Source organism: Gossypium hirsutum, chromosome D10 (assembly GCF_007990345.1).
Source record: "Gossypium hirsutum isolate 1008001.06 chromosome D10, Gossypium_hirsutum_v2.1, whole genome shotgun sequence".
Taxonomy (NCBI): Eukaryota; Viridiplantae; Streptophyta; class Magnoliopsida; order Malvales; family Malvaceae; genus Gossypium; species Gossypium hirsutum.
Window position 1 is genome coordinate 9,513,749 of NC_053446.1, and position 17,317 is coordinate 9,531,065.

The 17,317-nt window shown below is 36.8% G+C and overlaps 1 protein-coding gene across 2 annotated transcripts; it reads left to right on the forward strand.

Moving 5' to 3' along the window:
- The first annotated feature begins 13,570 nt into the window (after positions 1 to 13,570).
- On the forward strand, positions 13,571 to 17,068 carry LOC107914148 (mediator of RNA polymerase II transcription subunit 15a). Of its 2 annotated transcripts, none has more exons than XM_016842940.2 (5): positions 13,571 to 13,885; positions 14,850 to 14,968; positions 15,775 to 15,886; positions 16,196 to 16,298; positions 16,712 to 17,068. In XM_016842940.2, exons 2-5 carry the CDS (start codon positions 14,856 to 14,858, stop codon positions 16,927 to 16,929), a joined length of 546 nt encoding a protein of 181 aa, XP_016698429.2. In that variant the 5' UTR covers positions 13,571 to 13,885; positions 14,850 to 14,855; the 3' UTR covers positions 16,930 to 17,068. The 2 variants fall into 2 exon arrangements, with proteins under 2 accessions (XP_016698429.2, XP_016698430.2); XM_016842941.2 differs by having other exon boundaries at positions 13,610 to 13,885; positions 16,720 to 17,068.
- Positions 17,069 to 17,317: the final 249 nt, after the last annotated feature.

Below are 17,317 nucleotides of genomic sequence, written 5' to 3' on the forward strand. Positions count from 1 at the left end.
CTTGGCAAGCTCAATCAAATTTTTCGCCGTGGGATCATGGGACAATCCCTTTCAAATGCGTTCCAATAAAGAACCATTAGGTTGACTAATTGCTGCTAATTTCATCTTTCGACTGAGCGCATCAGCTACAATGTTGGCACTTCCTGGTTTATATTCCATTGTAAAATCAAACTCCGCTAGTAAAACCTGCCAACGAGCTTACTTGGGAGACAATTTTTTCTGGGTTAGAAAGTAACTATTGGCAACATTATCGGTAAGGACCACGAACTTGGAACCAAATAGATAATGTCTTCATGTGCACAAGTAGTGTACTACCGCAGTCATCTCTTTCTCTTGGACCGTATATCTATGCTCTGTCTCATTAAGCTTTCGACTCTCGAAAGAAATTGGGTGCCCATCTTGCATCAGTACTCCCCTTATAGCATAATCTGATGCATCCGTGCGTACCTCATAAGGCTTCACAAAATCCAGCCAGGCAAGTACAGGTTCCCTCGTCATTTCTTGCTTCAATTGATTAAAGGCCTTCTCACATTCTGGTTTCCAATCCCATTCCTTCCCTTTTTCCAACATGTCTGTTAAGAGAGTGGTAATTCTAAAGTAGCCTTCAACAAAGCGTCGATAGTAATTTGCCAACCCAAGGAAGGATCTCAATTTTATTACCTTGGTTGAAGGCTCCCACTCTGAAATGGCTCGTACCCTTCTTTTATCCATTCGGATCTTACCACCTCCCACAATGTGGCCTAGGAATGACACCTTTTACTGGGCAAATGAGCATTTCTCCTCCTTGATGAATAGCTCATTTTCCCTCAAAGTTTGGAGCACTTCCCTCAAGTGTCCTATGTGCTCTTCAAGAGACTTGCTATACACCACGATATCATCAAGGTAAAGAACCACAAAACGATCAAGAAATGGTTGAAGTACCTTATTCATTAGGGTACAGAATGTAGCTGGGGCTTTCGTGAGTCCGAAAGGCATCACAAGGAACTCATACGAACCGTACCGTGTCACACAAACTGTTTTTGGTTCATCTCCCTCGACTATCCGAACTTGATGATACCCCGATCTCAGATCTAACTTGGTAAACCATCTTGCACTACCAAGCTATTCAAATAAATCAGCAATAAGAGGAATAGGGTACCTGTTCTTCACAGTGATCTTGTTTAGAGCTTAATAATCGATGCACATTCTTAAGGACCCATCATGTTTCTTTTGGAACAACACTAGGGCACCGTATGAGGATTTAGATGATCTAATGAATCCCGCATCTAAAAGTTACTTCAATTGTTTCCGCAACTCTTCTAATTCTGGTGGAGACATACGATAGGGAGCCATTGCTGGCGGCACCACATTGGACACTAACTCGATTTTGTAGTCCACCTCCCTCTTGGGTGGCAAACTTTTGGGCAACTGAGCAGGCATTACATCTCGGAATGATTGCAACATTGACCTACTTCTTTTGGGGTTTCACTAACAGTCTCAGCGGTCTCTTCGATCTTCAAAGTTGCTAAATATGAGACTTCATATCTACATACACCTTTAGCAATCTGAATTGCCGACAGTGTTTTTCCCTCAAAGCTTTTCTTCATTGTTACTTTCACCATGCATTGATGTTTCGCGTCCGAAATCACAATGTAATTGTTTGAAGGGGCAATAAGAGCATTAACCTGATCTAGGAAACTTAGTCCAACCACAAAATCATAATCATCAAGCAGTATTACCTTAATGGATACCTTCCCGGACCATTTGCCGAGTTGAAGATCCATTCCCTTTGCAACCTCCTTGATTGGAACACTTTCTGAGTTCATTATTTTGATTCGACCCACTTCATTATCTATCTTAAGGCTCAGTTTACAAGCAACCTCCTCAAACATGAACAAATCAGAAGTGTCTGTGTCAACAAGAGCATTCAATTTTCTGCCAGCCACAATGATGTCTACAAACATCAAACCATGGCTCATTCTATCTTCGACACCCCTTAGTATCGAACCAAGATTGTTATCCTTCGCATCAGACTCCCCCTTTGCTTCCATAGCCGTGAGAGCGGCCTTCTTTGGGCAGTCCTTGAACATATGTGGACCATCACAGTGAAAGTAACTTATAGGCCTACTCTTTTTCTTGTCTCAAGGCTTCTTACCGTTGTCGTTCCTAGTGGCCTTTCTTGATCTCCCCCAGTATTACCCTTTTGATTAAATCTGGGCTTAGAAGAATTGACATTGTCTTTCTTCCCACAAAATTCAGCAAGTGATTCTGCTACGGACATAGCCTTGGTGAGTTCTTGAACTCCTCGGCGTTGCAACTCTTGCTTCACCTACGGTTTTAATCCGTCCATGAAGGAACAGAATGCCTCTTTCTCCCCCATATCTGATATTTGAGGCATAAGTTGGCTAAACTTCTGCACATACTCCCTCACAGTGCCTTGTTGCGCAAGCCAACGCAACTTTGCCCGAGCCTCATCTTCGGCATACTCTAGGTAAAACTGTGCTTTGAACTCACATCAAAACTCCTCCCAAGTTCCAATTTCGGTCCCACCACGTCTCACATCAGTGGACCTACAACGCCATCATAACAAAGCAACGTCAGATAAATATATCGCAGTAGTAGTTACCTTAGTGACATCCTCTGTGATGCCTTTGGCACGGAAGTATTACTCGATTCCCCCCAGAAAGTTGTCCACATCTCTTGCGGACCTTGTTCCCTTGAACTCCTTGGGCTTGGGAACATCAATATTGGGCTTGGGTGTGACAGCAGGTAACCCACCATTACCCAAAGTAGTCTTGTAGATTGTGAGTTCACCCTTGAGCTCCGCAATCTCCCCTTTCAAGGCCGCCACCATAGTCTCAATGGCATCATCTCTACCCGTCAACTGTTCTACATTGTCCAACACATACACTTTGAGCTGCTCCTGCATGGACTGCAATCCATCATAGAGCCTATCATCGACATCATCAATCCTCTCATTGATATCCCCAACGGAATTCTCGAGAGTGACGACACGATCCTCTAAAGCTGACAATATGTCCCTCGAGTGACTAGCTTTCTTAGCCCTTCCACGGGTCTCCATTCTCTCAACATTCCTAGTAACTTCTTTCGACATCTTTCAACGATCGCTTCGAACCTTAGCTCGGATACCAACTGTCACGGACTTAGAATTTTTCCACGCGATCCGTGCGGCCTTAGGCAGTTTCTTTGCTTAAAAATGCCTAAGTTAGTCTAACTCGCAATGATAACGGATTCAACAGTAAAAACACCTAAGTCAGCTTAATCTCGCAATGGTAAATGATTCAACAGAATTCCCTCAAGGCACCCACAAAGAACAGCAGAAGAACGAAGTAAGAACGAACTCTGAAAGATGAACAAAAGCAAGAACGCTTGGGAGAAAAGTTTGAGTGAACACTCTCAAAATTCTTATTAACAACTTAATGAATTACAATAAGTAAAGAGGTCTCTATTTATAGTTGAGCCTCAAAGTACATCAAGGGCTACAATTAAAAGTTGTATACAATTAGAACTCTAAGATACAATTAGAAGCTGTATACAATTAGAACTCTAAGATTACATAATCATATCTTCTTGGATCACTTTCCATATTTACCAGGCTCTTGAGATGGGCTTTTAATCTCTCCAGGCAACGGGCCAGACTGGTTGGGCCAAATGACCTCCCTCAAATATGATGGATCGCACAAGTTTGTCATGGTTGCGTGCTCCCATGCGCAACCCATGGCACTAGTGTCAAGTTCCCTCGTATCTTTTGGGAGTATAACTTGGAGTTCGAGCCTAATATTGTTGGGTTATTCGAACTCGAGTGAGAACTGACAAAATAGAAAAAATTTATCGCTAATTTGGGGTTTCAGTATTAACATCGGGTGGAGGCTATTTGTTACATCCAATATTTTTATTAATTATTTCGTCAATTTATGAAGAAGCAAGTATGTAGTTAAGTGGTAAAGAGCTTTATTAATTTTCTAGAGATCCTAGGTTCAATTTCTTTACCCACATTTTTATAGAATTTTTGGCATTAAAAATGATAGTCAAACCCCCTTAGGTATATCCCCATTTTCGCTCTCTTAATCCGCTTTTTTGCCTTTGTCCCTCTTGTTGTCATTTCCTAACCCCTTACCATACCCTTGTCGTCCATGCACCTAGACACTTTCAGGCTCCCATTTGTTTTTCATTTTTCACTTTCTTTCAACTTTTCTCTTTTCTCCTCCTCATTCAACCACCATTGTTGTTACTTTTTGCCACTATTGCACCACCGTTGGCTACTATTTCTTCACTAAATCACCACCACGACACCACTAAAGCCTTCTCTTTTTTCCATACCTTCTCCTCACTCACCACCGTACCACCGTCGCACCGTGCCGTATGCTGTACCACCGCCACCACCACAGTTTTTTCATTTTTCACCATTTCTCTTCCTCTTTTCATCTACTTGTTGGCAATGGAATTTTTATTCATATCAACATCTACAAATTGATTAGAAAGGACTTTTTTAAATATCCTTTTTACTAATCCATTCTTTTTAATTGTACTGTGTTGTTAGCCATCGTTCCTCCTCCATAAATCGAACAAATATGGAATCAAAAACTCTTCTAATTCTTGGAACTACTCGTTCTTCTTTGTACCAATTGGATTCGTATTTTCGCCTTAGGAAAAAGTACTCTCCCTTGGAATATAGATAAGTAAGTCTTCTCATTTGACTTTCGTTATGAGACTTTAATGGATTGATTTAGCATTTTAACATGGTATTGATTTATTAATAAAAGGATTCAAGACCGGAGTTCTTTCCTTGGAGTTGGAATCAAAATTGGAATCGAGTTATCGGATCTACCAAGTGAGGTGTGGATTTAATTTATCAAAAAAATTTAATTATGGATTTATTGATAAAAATAATCATATTTATTAAGATTGAAACTTTGATTAAAATCTATGTGTTGTGAAATATGTATTCCAAAAGCATGTTAAATCCGAAAAAAGGGAAAACACAAGTATTTTGAACTGACTATTTTGGTGAATGTATGTTATAAGTGATGTGATTAAATAATTAATGTAAAATGATGTGTATATACCAATTTTCATGACATGTGATTTTATGGCAAAATTGATTATGCATGATATATATATTTTAATCATGCCATTGTTTTATTAACTGATATTTGATTTGTATGTTAAGCATGCCGACTACATTGATATTAGATTTGATTCGCATGTTAAGCATGCCTACTGAAAAATATTGTTCATATGTCATATCACAAACATGGGGTTGGGATGATTATGAAATGAGGAATACTTGACAGTTTTACTACAAAATTGAGTGGCTTGTCCACAACAGTAACAATTGGCTTGACCACAACAATATTGAGTGGCTTGGCCACAATATAAATGAGTGGTTTGACCGTAACGTGCAGCTTGACTGCGATATTGAGTGGCTTGGCCATAACGTTGAGTATTATTGGATGGACGAGTTTTAGGGAACTCTTTGTTGGTGTGTAGTAGAGGTGGGTAAGACAATTTTGTTAAACTTGTACTGATTTTTGAAAAAGTTGCATTGGTATTTTCATGCACTTTATCATATGTGAATTTTTTTGGAAGTATACATGTTCCTATAATTATGATATGTATGACTTGATTACTGCTTTTTTTTTATGTTGAATTCACACTAGGCTTTAAAAGCTCACCCCTTCTATTTCCTGAGTTTTCAAATAACTCATGATGCTAGGACATGGGCTAGGCTTACGGAGGAGTACTTGGATATTTTACGTATAAACTTTTAAACTTTATTATTAGGTATTTATGAGGACTATTTAATTATTATTTACGAACTATGGTATGAACGTTGATTTTGGATTTTTGGGATGTTTTGCATGATTTGGTATGAATATATTAATTAAAATGGTTTATCAAGTCAATACGAAAAATCAGATTTTTCAGCACAATTAGGATTTCGACTTAGAAACTTTATTATAAATTTGAGTATATGTTTTTACGAAAATTAAACCTAATTGCTTAAATTTTTAATACTTTATTAAATGAATTAAGTAATGATTTTTAGTCAACAAAAAATATTTTTGTTAAATCTTCCGCTACGACATTTTCAAAGTAAGACATTTACTTTAATTACTCAAACTTGAAATTTTCAAGTTTATTCAATTTTTGAAAATATTCTTTACTAGAAATTCAAAGAGTTACCTTAGTTTTCTCTAAGCAAATTAATACACAGATTTTTAATAAAAGAGATAACTATTTTTGAAAAGAAATAGCTAAATATTTTTTTGCGTCATTATCATGGCCAATGTGATCTTCGAGATTCGGTCATAATGTCTAGATCGAGTTTAGGCGATTACATTTAGTGGTATCAGAGCCCGATTCAAAAATCAGATTGTGGTTGTTTTTAAAGTTTGCATGCATATCTAATAGAGGGGTATTTTGGGAAAAGTTCATATCACAGTTAAAAACTTATTTTTACAAAAGGTTGTGTTTTCTTCAAAAATGTGAAACTCCGAAGTCAACCCAAGATAAGTACTTTTTACTTATTTCAACTATAGACTATGAAACTACTTATATACTAAAACTATAAATTATGAAACTACATATATACTGAAATTTTAAATTGTGAAACTATGGACTATGAGACTATAGATAGTGAAATTGTGGCCAAACTACTAGACTGAAAACATACAATATTAATAACGAAAACTTGTTTCTAAAATTGTCAGATAACTTCATAAAACTTAGGTATTCAATAGCAAGATAAATGCTTATAGAGTAAGAACATGAGGTATGAAAGCTTGTGGAGAGTAAGGTCAAGGGACCCAAGTTGATTCATCTGCGTCGTAAGTGTTCACTCCCGAGCCAATGGCTGATCACGTTGAACACGCACCTATGGTGGATGATAGCTAGCATGAGCTTGATGATGATGTTGCGTCACAGGCCATGCTTAGGGTGCTACAGCAGATAACTGGAGCTAATACAGGAACAGGTAGTCAAGGAACCATAACTGAGAGACTTTATTTTAATGGAGCTGAGTTATTTAGAGGCGTTGCTGGGACGACTCCTACCGTACTTGAATACTGGCTAGAGGCTACGGAGAGAATCTTGGATGACTTGGAGTGTACCCCCGAATAGAAATTAAGGGGCACTGTATCGCTGCTGAGAGATAGGGCTTACCGTTGGTGGTAGGCCGTAATAAGAGGTAGTCAGATGAAGAGGTTGACATGGGAGTACTTTTTAAATGCTTTCCAGAACAAGTATGTAGGTATCAGATATGTTGAGGCTCAAAGCTTAAAGTTCATTGAGTTCAAACAAGGAGCTCGATTTGTGGTTGAATATGAGGTCGAATTCTTACGGCTAAGTCGTTACACTCAGGCAATGATTACAACTGAACAAGATAAGTGCATTAGATTCGATAACGGGTTGAGGTATGAACCGATGGTGATGGTAGCCCCTCATCAAGAAAGGATTTTTGAAACTTTGGGGGAGAAAACCAAGATAGTTGAGGAGGTTAAGCGTGTAGAACATGAAAGGAAATATAAAGGTAAAGTCTCCGTTAAGAGAGATGCTAGTCCTGTTGCTGATGGTGGCAGGACTCCGAACTGTGCTACTTATGGTAAGAGGCATTTACGAGAGTGTTGGAGGATTTTGTGTGCATGTCTGAGATGTGGATCTTTGGAATATAAGATCAATTATTATCTACTTCATAGTGAGCAGATGCTAGCCCCAGAATAAAACTGAGCTCAGAACTAGAGAGCTAGGCAGCATCCTCAAAGAGGGCAAGGACATAATAGATGTGGTAATGCTGGGCTGAGACAGAGAGCATCAGGTCAGGTGCTAACTGAACTTATGCGAGACAACTTGTGCTTGTCTATGCAGTTAGACATAAGGAGGACCGTGATGCAATTGACATCATAGCAGGTAGTTTTACTATTAATTTTGTTCAGTACTTCACTTTGATTGATATTGGTTCAACCCACTCGTATGTCTCTTATTTGATGGTTGATAAATTGGGAATTGGGATAGAAGAAACTGTTAGCGATATAATTATACTCAGTCCCCTAGGACATTCTGTTTTTGTAAACAAAATCTATAAGAGATGTTTGCTAGAAATTTAAGGAGAGGTATTTTTGGCAGACGTGATGAAATTACCTTTTGGCTAATTTCATCTTATACTAGGTACGGACTGGTTGGTGGAATACCAAGTCAGTTTGGATTGCACTTTGAAGAGGGTTACTCTGAAGACTTCTGCTAGAAATGAGATAGTGATGGTTGGGGAGCGTAGAGATTACCTATCTAATGTGATCTCCACTCTAGTGGTCAAAAAGTTGGCACGTAAGGGATGCAAAACCTATCTAGCTTACATTCTGGACACTAATGCTAATGAATAAATTGTGGAAAATATTGATACAGTGAGGGATTTTCTCGATATCTTTCCAGAATAGTTACATGGATTACCTCCAGAGCGCGAGGTTGAATTTGGAATTGATTTATTGCTTAAGGCAGCTCTGGTGTCCATTACCCCCTACCACATGGCACTAAAAAAGCTTAAGAAACTCAAGGTGCAGTTACAGAAACTTCTAGATCGTGGATTCATTAGGCCAAATGTGTTGTATTGGGGAGCTCCAGTCCTATTTGTAAAGAAGAATGATGGATTCATGACACTCTGCATCGATTATCGGTAACTAAATAAGTTGACCGTAAAGAAAAAATATCCCTTCCTGAGGATAGACGATTTATTTGATCAGTTCAGAGGTGTTAAGGTGTTCTCTAAAATCGATCTAAGGTTCGGGTACTATCAGTTGATAATGAAGGAAACAAATGTTCCTAAGACCGCACTTAGGACTCGGTATGGTTACTACGAGTTCCTACTGATGCCCTTTGGTCTTACAAATACTCCGACTGCTTTTTTGGACATAATGAATCAGGTTTTTTAGCCCTATCTTTATCAATGACATCTTGATCTACTCCAAGTCAGAAGCTAATCATGATGAACACTTGAGAGTTGTTCTACAGATCCTCCGTGAGAAAGAGTTTTATGCTAAACTGAGTAAGTGTGAGTTATGGCTCCACAAACTGATGTTTTTAGGTTACATGGTATGTGTTGACACCATTTTTTTGATGAAAAACGGGGTCAACTTGGGTTTTCAAAAATGAAACAGGAGTTGCCACCAATCCTTTTTTATGAGGTGTGTTTGGATCACCTCGAAAAGTGGTTGTTTTTAATAAACGGTTTGATTTTATTAAAACAACAAATTTGGTCCACGAAATTTAGAAAAACGTGTTCGGGAGTCGGTTACGCACGAGGAAGGATTAGCACCCTCGATACGCCCAAAATTGGTACCTAGTTGATTACTTAATGTCTTAATGTCGAAAATTAATAACTTTGAAGAATTTTAAAAATATGATCCTTGTATTAAAAGGTTGAAAATTTTCAGGAAAATGGGCATATTTCACTTTATTCGAGAAAGAGAATCATATCCAGTAAGTTAGGACACAATGTCTCGAATTCCCGAAACGCGAATGAAAAATGCTTATTTATAAGATATTTAACTATCTTGGATTAAAAAAAAGGGATCACGACCAGTAAGTTATGACACGATCCTTTTTTAATTCCCGACTCGTTTAAAACTTGAGTTAAAAAAATTCGTGTATTTAGATTTATTGTGAAAATCGAAACCCAGTAAGTTAGGGCACGACTTTCTCAAATCTAAATGTAAAATACGGCCTTTATTATTTTTTATATTCTCATATCGGGAAAACAATGTGTCATATCCAATGTATTAGGACACAACGTATAGAATTCCCGATAATGAGCTTTTTATTATTTTAAAGAGTAATCTTGATTATTTAGATTCAACGAAGAAAATCGGAACCCAATACGTTAGGGCTCGATTCTCTCAAAGATCCCAAATACTGAGTATTACTTTTATTTTGAAATTTTTTATTTTTTATAAATCCGAGTAAAATGGATGTAAAATAATGATGAAGATGATAATGTGAATAAAATAACACGAGCAGAACAAAATATACACGAACAATAAGCTAGTATAAAATATTCGTGCAAGCATAATAACAAATAAAAAAGATAAAAACTAAAGCAGGAAAATAACAATAACAGTCATGTAAATAAATAAATTAACAAAATTATAAAAATTATAAAAATAAAAGATACATGTACATATATACACATAATTATGAAAATATGAAAAACATACGCATGTACACCTTATTTAAAACTATTGTACATGAAAATACATAAGCATATATGCACGTACATGTATACGTATAAAACCATCATCAAATATATAAAAATACATATGTAAGTATATATATAAATCACAAAGTACAAAAAATATAAACAATATATTTTGAAAATATAATGAATATGTAAGAGTATATATATAAAAATATACACATATAAAAAAAGAGTATTTATGTATAAAAAAACATACATATACATATACGTATATACATATATAAGCAATTATATAATAATATAATATGAAGCATATATATATAAAATTTACATAATAAGTATAAACAAAATATGAGGATAATAATAATAATAATAATAACAGTAAATAACATAATAGGTTTAATAATAAAATAAAAAATAAAAATAAAAAACTAGAAAATGACTAAAATAATAAAAGAGCAACATTTGGGGCGAAATCGAAAATAAATAAAGAAGGAAGGGTCGGATTGAATGCGTGGAAAACGAAGAGGGGGCCAATGGGAAATAATCTCATCCCTGGACAGGTGTCCCCTCTCCAGTACATCAGTGGGTCAGGGACTCAATAGAAAACCGAACAAAATTTTAGGGGCCAAATCAGAAAACGCAGAAAAAAGGGCAGAAGGGCCAAATTGAAAACAAGCGATAAAATGGAAGGATCCACTCCGCAAATAGCCTATTTTGCGAAAACGCGCGGACCCTCCGGGTTGGATCGGGTCGACGCGCGGATCTTAGGGGGCAAAAAACGGTGCCGTTTCCTTTCCCTATTTAAGCTCGATTTTTTTTTATTTTTTTCGTTTTTCCTTTTTCTTTTCTAAAAACAAATAGAGAAGGCTTCCTCCCCTCTCTCAAATCCGGCCAAGGTCTGGCCTAGGTCGCTGGTGCGCCTTCACCGTAGCACCGCCGTAGGCGGCGGCCAGAGGTGCAAAACCGGTTCTTTTTTAGTCCATTTTGAAGCTAAACGCCCCTAGGACAAGGATCCATGGTAGAACTTCGAGAAAGATGAGCCTAAGGCCCGAAAACGAGGGGGAAACCGTTCGCCTCCTCCTCCTCCGGCGCGGCGCAGGTAAGGTTTTTCTTTTTCTTTATTTTTACTATGGAAAAAATACAAAAAGAAGAGAAAAAAAAAGAAAATAGAGTTAAAAATCTAAACAGAAATGAGAGAAAATCACCTCTCAAATTTTCTTGTTTTTATTTCTTTTTGCTAATATCTGTTTTTGTGTTACAAAAGTTGTTGGAAACCCCCTTTTACAATGTATTCGGCCTTTGCCGAAAGAAAAGAAAAAAAATCAAAGAAATATCCCTCATTTTCTTCTTTACAATCGGTTTTTATACCAAAATCAAAAAGCACTAATTCTTGCTTGTTGCTGTGGTTTTCTTTATTGTTTGCAGGTGAAGCAGGTGGCGATGGGATAAGGCGAACGGCGGTGGCAGAGGGGTAGGCTGCAGAAGGCGTACGGCGCTGGGCAAGGCAAGGAACCCTAAGGTTCCGTGCTGCTTGTTTAATTTTTGGGCCCAATTGGTCCAATTTTGGGTTTTAAAAAAAATTAGGCCGTTTGGGTTTGATCTGGGCCCGGGCAAATTTGGGCTTGTACAGTATCAAATAAGGGTATCCCTATCAATCCAAAGAAAATTGAAGCTATTTTTTATTGGAAGCAGCCTAAGAACGTTAATGGGATTCAGAGTTTTCTTGGTCTTGTTGGATATAATAGGAGGTTTGTGGAAGGGATTTCCTTAATTGCAGCTCCTATGACTAAGTTTTTGAGGAATAGTGTACCATTCAAGTGGAGTGAGGAGCAACAAGGAAGTTCTGATAAGCTTAAGTCCATGTTGACCCAAGCGCTTATCCTGATTCAGTCTGAGTCTGGGAAAAACTATATGGTGTATAATGATGCGTCTCATATCGGTCTTGGTTACGTTTTGATGAAAAACAGTAAGGTTTTGGCCTACGCCTCAAGACAACTTAAGCGACATGAACGTAATTTCCCAACTCACAACCTCGAGCTAGCAGCTGTTGTTTTCACCCTCAAGATTTGGAGGCACTATCAATATGGTGAGAAGTGTGTCATTTACACAGATCACAATAGCCTTAAGTATCTCATCACCCAAAAGGAGTTGAACGTGAGGCAAAGGAGATGGATAGAATTGCTCAAGGATTACAATTGTACCATTGAGTACCATACAGGAAAGGTGAACATTGTGGCTAATGCACTAAGTAGAAAGTCGATTATTGATTTGAGAGCTATGTTTATCTAAGTTGAGCTTGACTACTGATGGAGGTTTACTTGTGGAGTTGCAAGTGTGGCCTACCTTAGTGGGTGAGATTCAGTCGAAGCAATCTCTTAGTATGTCTCTTGCACCTCGGTTTAGTTAGATTGAGGAGGATAAAACTACATATCTTAAGTTTAACTCTAAAGGAGTTTTGTGTTTTTTATGGAGATACTGTGTGCTTGATGATCGAGATTTGAGACAGTCTATTCTTCGAGAAATGCATAGTAGTCCATACACTATTCATCTTGGAGGGAATAAGATGCACCGTGACTTAAGGGAGCAGCATTGGTGACCTAGTTTTAAGCGTGAGGTAACCGAGTTTGTGAGTAAGTGTTTGACATGCCAGCAAGTTAAGGCTGAGCATCAATTTCCTTCTGGTTTATTACAGTCTATTCAAATCACTTAGTGGAAGTGAGAATGTGTGACCATGAACTTTGTTAGCGGGTTGCTTTTGACACCTACTAAGAAGAATTTAGTCCAGGTAATTGTAGATAGGCTGACTAAGTCAGCACATTTTATTCCTATTTGTATTGATTATTCATTGCAGAAGTTGGCGAGGTTATATATTTCCGAGATTGTGAGACTTCATGGAGTACCGATATATATCATTTCTGATCGGGGTCCTCGATTTACATCTCGATTTTGGAAGAAGCTACACGAGGCTTTAGGTGCTCGATTGAAATTAGCACTGCTTTTCACCCACAGTCTGATAGGCAGTTAGAACGAGTCATCCAGATTCTTAAGGACATGTTAAAGGGTTTTATAATCGACTTTAGTGGCAGTTGGGAGGAGCATTTGCCACTAGCAAAGTTTGTATATAACAAGAGTTTTTAGTCGAGTATTCAGATGGCTCCTTACAAAGTACTGTATGGTCGCAGATGTCGTACACTTTTGTGTTGGACTTAGTTGGTAGAAAATAAAGTACTGGCTTCGTATGTCTATAACAAATAATTGCAACTCCATCACGTCTGCAACGGAAAATGGTTAGGGTTAGTTAATTTATTATTTTTCAAAAATCTAGTGACTGCTTTATTATTGATTTAATATTGATTTCAAAATTGAGTAAATGATTGATGTAATTTATGATTTATGTTATAGCTTTCAAAGAATTAATTTAAAACTAACAAATAAGAGCTGGCAAGATTTTCTTCATTATTTTCATTAAATGGTACTTATTTTCTTAAACGTTACGCTTTTGTATTATCCATATTCTCTGAAAAAAGAAAGCCTCTGAAGAAGAACAAAACAAAAAACTTCAAATGTTCTTTCTGTATAATCAAAGAGAACCGGACGCGTGTGTTTAGTTCATTCTGGGGATTTGGTGTTTGAGAAAAATCCTTGAGGAGTTTTGGAGGCGGATCTCTCTTTTGCAATTGGGAGCTCTTCGTTGCGGTAAAATTTTCAATTTTTTTATAGGTTTTATCATTCCGTTGCCTTAATTCTTAGCTGACCGTTTTTTTTTTTTGAGTTGTTTGAATGAAATTTTTGCGTTTTTAATCTCAACAGTCAATTAACGTTGTATATATATATATTTAAAATGTTTGCTGTGAAAAAAATCGAAAAATATTTGGATTCCCGAAAATGAAAGCAACCCCAAAAGCAAATTATCATCTCTATTAATTTTGTTGATCTTTGTAATTTTCTTCTTTTCGTTTAATAATACACAATAAAGTTCTAATTAAGGGCGTTGATTTCATTGGGAAAGATGTCAGTTGGTTTTCTTCAAGATTACTGAACTTTTTCATAACCCTGATCCTCGGTAGCATTCTCCGAAGCCAACTAACCATTAATTCTTTACTTAATAGCATTAGGTGAATATTAGATATGCTTGCCGGTGATGTGCTAATTTAGTTGTGGAAGTAGTAGTGTTTTAGGGAGTTAGTGTCTTCGTTCTGCAACCAATGACCTTGGACATAGACACACACACACAAAACTGAGGAACCTTAACAGTGAAAGATTTATGTTCAAGTGTAGGGTGTCTGTGATTGTCTGGTAAGGCGTCCTGTCATTTTGTTAGAGCTAAAAGTGATGCTGCAAAAGATTTATCATGTCCAAATTATGTTGTAACATTACCAAATACAAATCCTGCTCTTATGTTTAAATTTATGCTTTTTGGTATCTACGGGGAAATATAAATTGACATTTTATAACTGTGTGTTTTACCCTGAGTTTGTTATCAAGAGATGGAAACTGTAAATGGGGAAGTATTTATTCTTCATAACCTTGTCAGATGTTTTTGCATACTTGAGGAGTGATTTGTTTCCAAACTTACTACTTTTTCTTTTTCGTGATCTATAATTTATGACAAAACAATTAATCTGGAAGTTTTGTGACTGTTCTATTTTGGTGTTGTTAGAATTTGATGGATGCCAATAACTGGAGGTCTACTCCTCCCAGTGGAGAGCCCACCATGGACACAGGCGATTGGAGAACCCAGTTGCAGCCAGATTCACGACAAAGAATCGTCAATAAGATGTAAGTGAATTTTATGATACTATTTTTGGTGAAGTATACTTAACTTGCTGAGAGTATTTGGCATGTTGTCCGTAGTCTTAGTTAGTATTGTTATGAACCAAACATTCCCATTAATAACGCCTTATTTCCTCTTCCAACGTGTTTTCTTTGTTTTGTAAATACATGGCTTGAGAACCAAAGCTTGTTCTTTTAGTCTTAACATGAGTTTGGGTACAAAAAATATATGGACCAAATATCTGGAACCTGATGGGGGCATGTGGCTGAGCTATTGTGTCCAACTTTATGCATATTCAGATTCATCATTTAACAAATTTATGTGATTGAATAAGGATCCAATTTGCTTTTATATCTTTGGCTCCTTTTAAGCTTGGGACCTGTTATCTCATTCAAGCGGAGTATGAATTGGTGGTTCTCTTTTGTTCTTACTGACTGAATTATGACTATTGCTGTAATTGGCACTAGCAGAGCTGCCTTTCTACATTGTTATCCGAACAATGGCAATTATGGTTGTGGTCTATCTGAATGTAACTGATATATGAAGGCCATGATAGTCATAGTTTATTTTGGGTGAACTTTGTTAAATCCAATGTTGTGGCTTCATGATATTTAAATGTGACTGCCCTAAGAAAGTTAGGAAGGAGAATTTTGTGGTTCTTATATTATATCCTGGTTATTTTTCATTTGATTTTGTGTTGCTTTACAAACCTGACAACTTGGTCCGTAGCATTCATTTATGTAGCATTTGAAGTTTCTCTCATGTATTATATTTGTGTGATCATAACTTATGCAATGCCCTATGTACCTAGAATGGATACATTGAAGAGGCACCTTCCATTTTCTAGTCAAGACAGTTTAAATGAACTCAGGAAAATAGCTGTAAGGTTTGAGGAAAAGATTTTTACTGCAGCAACCAGCCAGGTAATCATAAAAAAGTAGCATTCTTTAACATGCTTGGACTTGTTGTTTACCTATATTTTTTGCGTATCTTTTTGTGTCTTTTTTTGTCCTATAAATTTGCATAGACATGTACACATTCCGACTCCTTACCTAGACAACTATGTTTGAAGTAGATATAGATAGAAATCTAGCGAGGAAGAGAGAGAAGAGAGGGGAAAAAAAAGATGCTAAATGCAAACTCAATATTAGGTGTGGTTAATATAACATATTTGAAAACCTTACCTTGTTTTTGAATAATAAATTAACCTCAATGTTGTTGTCTGCATTCAGTCTGATTACCTAAAGAGAATATCTTTGAAGATGCTTACAATGGAGAACAAGTCTCAGAATACTGTACCCAACACAGGGGATAACAGCATACCGCCTGATCCAGGTAATATCAAAAAACAGCATTTGGCTTTCATGCTTGTAGATTTTCCATGTAGTTATCTTTTCTGTTCTTTTACATGCAGAGCTGTCTAACTTACAACATCTGCATATTTGCTGTCAAAAGCTATTTGAATGAAAATTTCCTATATTTTATCATTGTTGTCCCCCTCTTGAAGGGTAGCAGTTGTTTTTCAGTGCTGCATGCACCTTTGTATGTGCTAGAATAAGTTTTTCATCATTCTTTTTCTTCCTCGTTGTATTATTCAATTTCCCTGCATGTTCTAATTCTAGTTTCTTTTTGAATGAAATAGTTATTGTTTTAGTATTTTTTTGTTCATCTTGTTCTAAATGTTTCTCAATTTTGTTCTGGTGGGTTCTTCTCTAACTTCTCTTTCTGAATATAAATTTCTTGGGTAGGTTCTCAGGGCATGCAGAACCAAGTTCACAGTCAAGGGCAATCAATTCCTATCTCTTTACAAAGTAATCAATCTCAAGCACAACTGTTACCCCAGAGTGTCCCAAATAACATGGCGTCTGCTGGAGTTCAAAGTTCTGCTGGTTTACAATCTGAAATGCCTGCCATCTCTGGTCTAACCCTGAGTTCTGTACCTGATGTTGTAGAACAACATGAATAGGTAGTAATTAATAGCCTTAAGATTAAGTCTTTGTAGGACGATATTTACAACTTTGGCTTTATCGTGCTTATGCCTTGGAATAATTCTACATTACTTTAAGATTTTAGGTTTCTAATCGGATTTGGTAATTCTATTTTAATTAGGGTTTTAAATTGGGATTTGAGATTTAATGTTTTAAAATTGAATTTGAGAGTTTGAAATAAATTTTGGGAACAAGTTGGAATTTGGAGTTTCCATCAATATTTGGGGATTTAGGGTTTTCGAAAACAATTTTAAAATTTAGGATTTTGAACAATGATTAAGGTATTTAAGGGTTTCGAACAAGGATTTTACGAGTTTGGGTTTGAAATAAGATTTAGAATTTAAGGTTTCAAAAGGGTTTGAAACT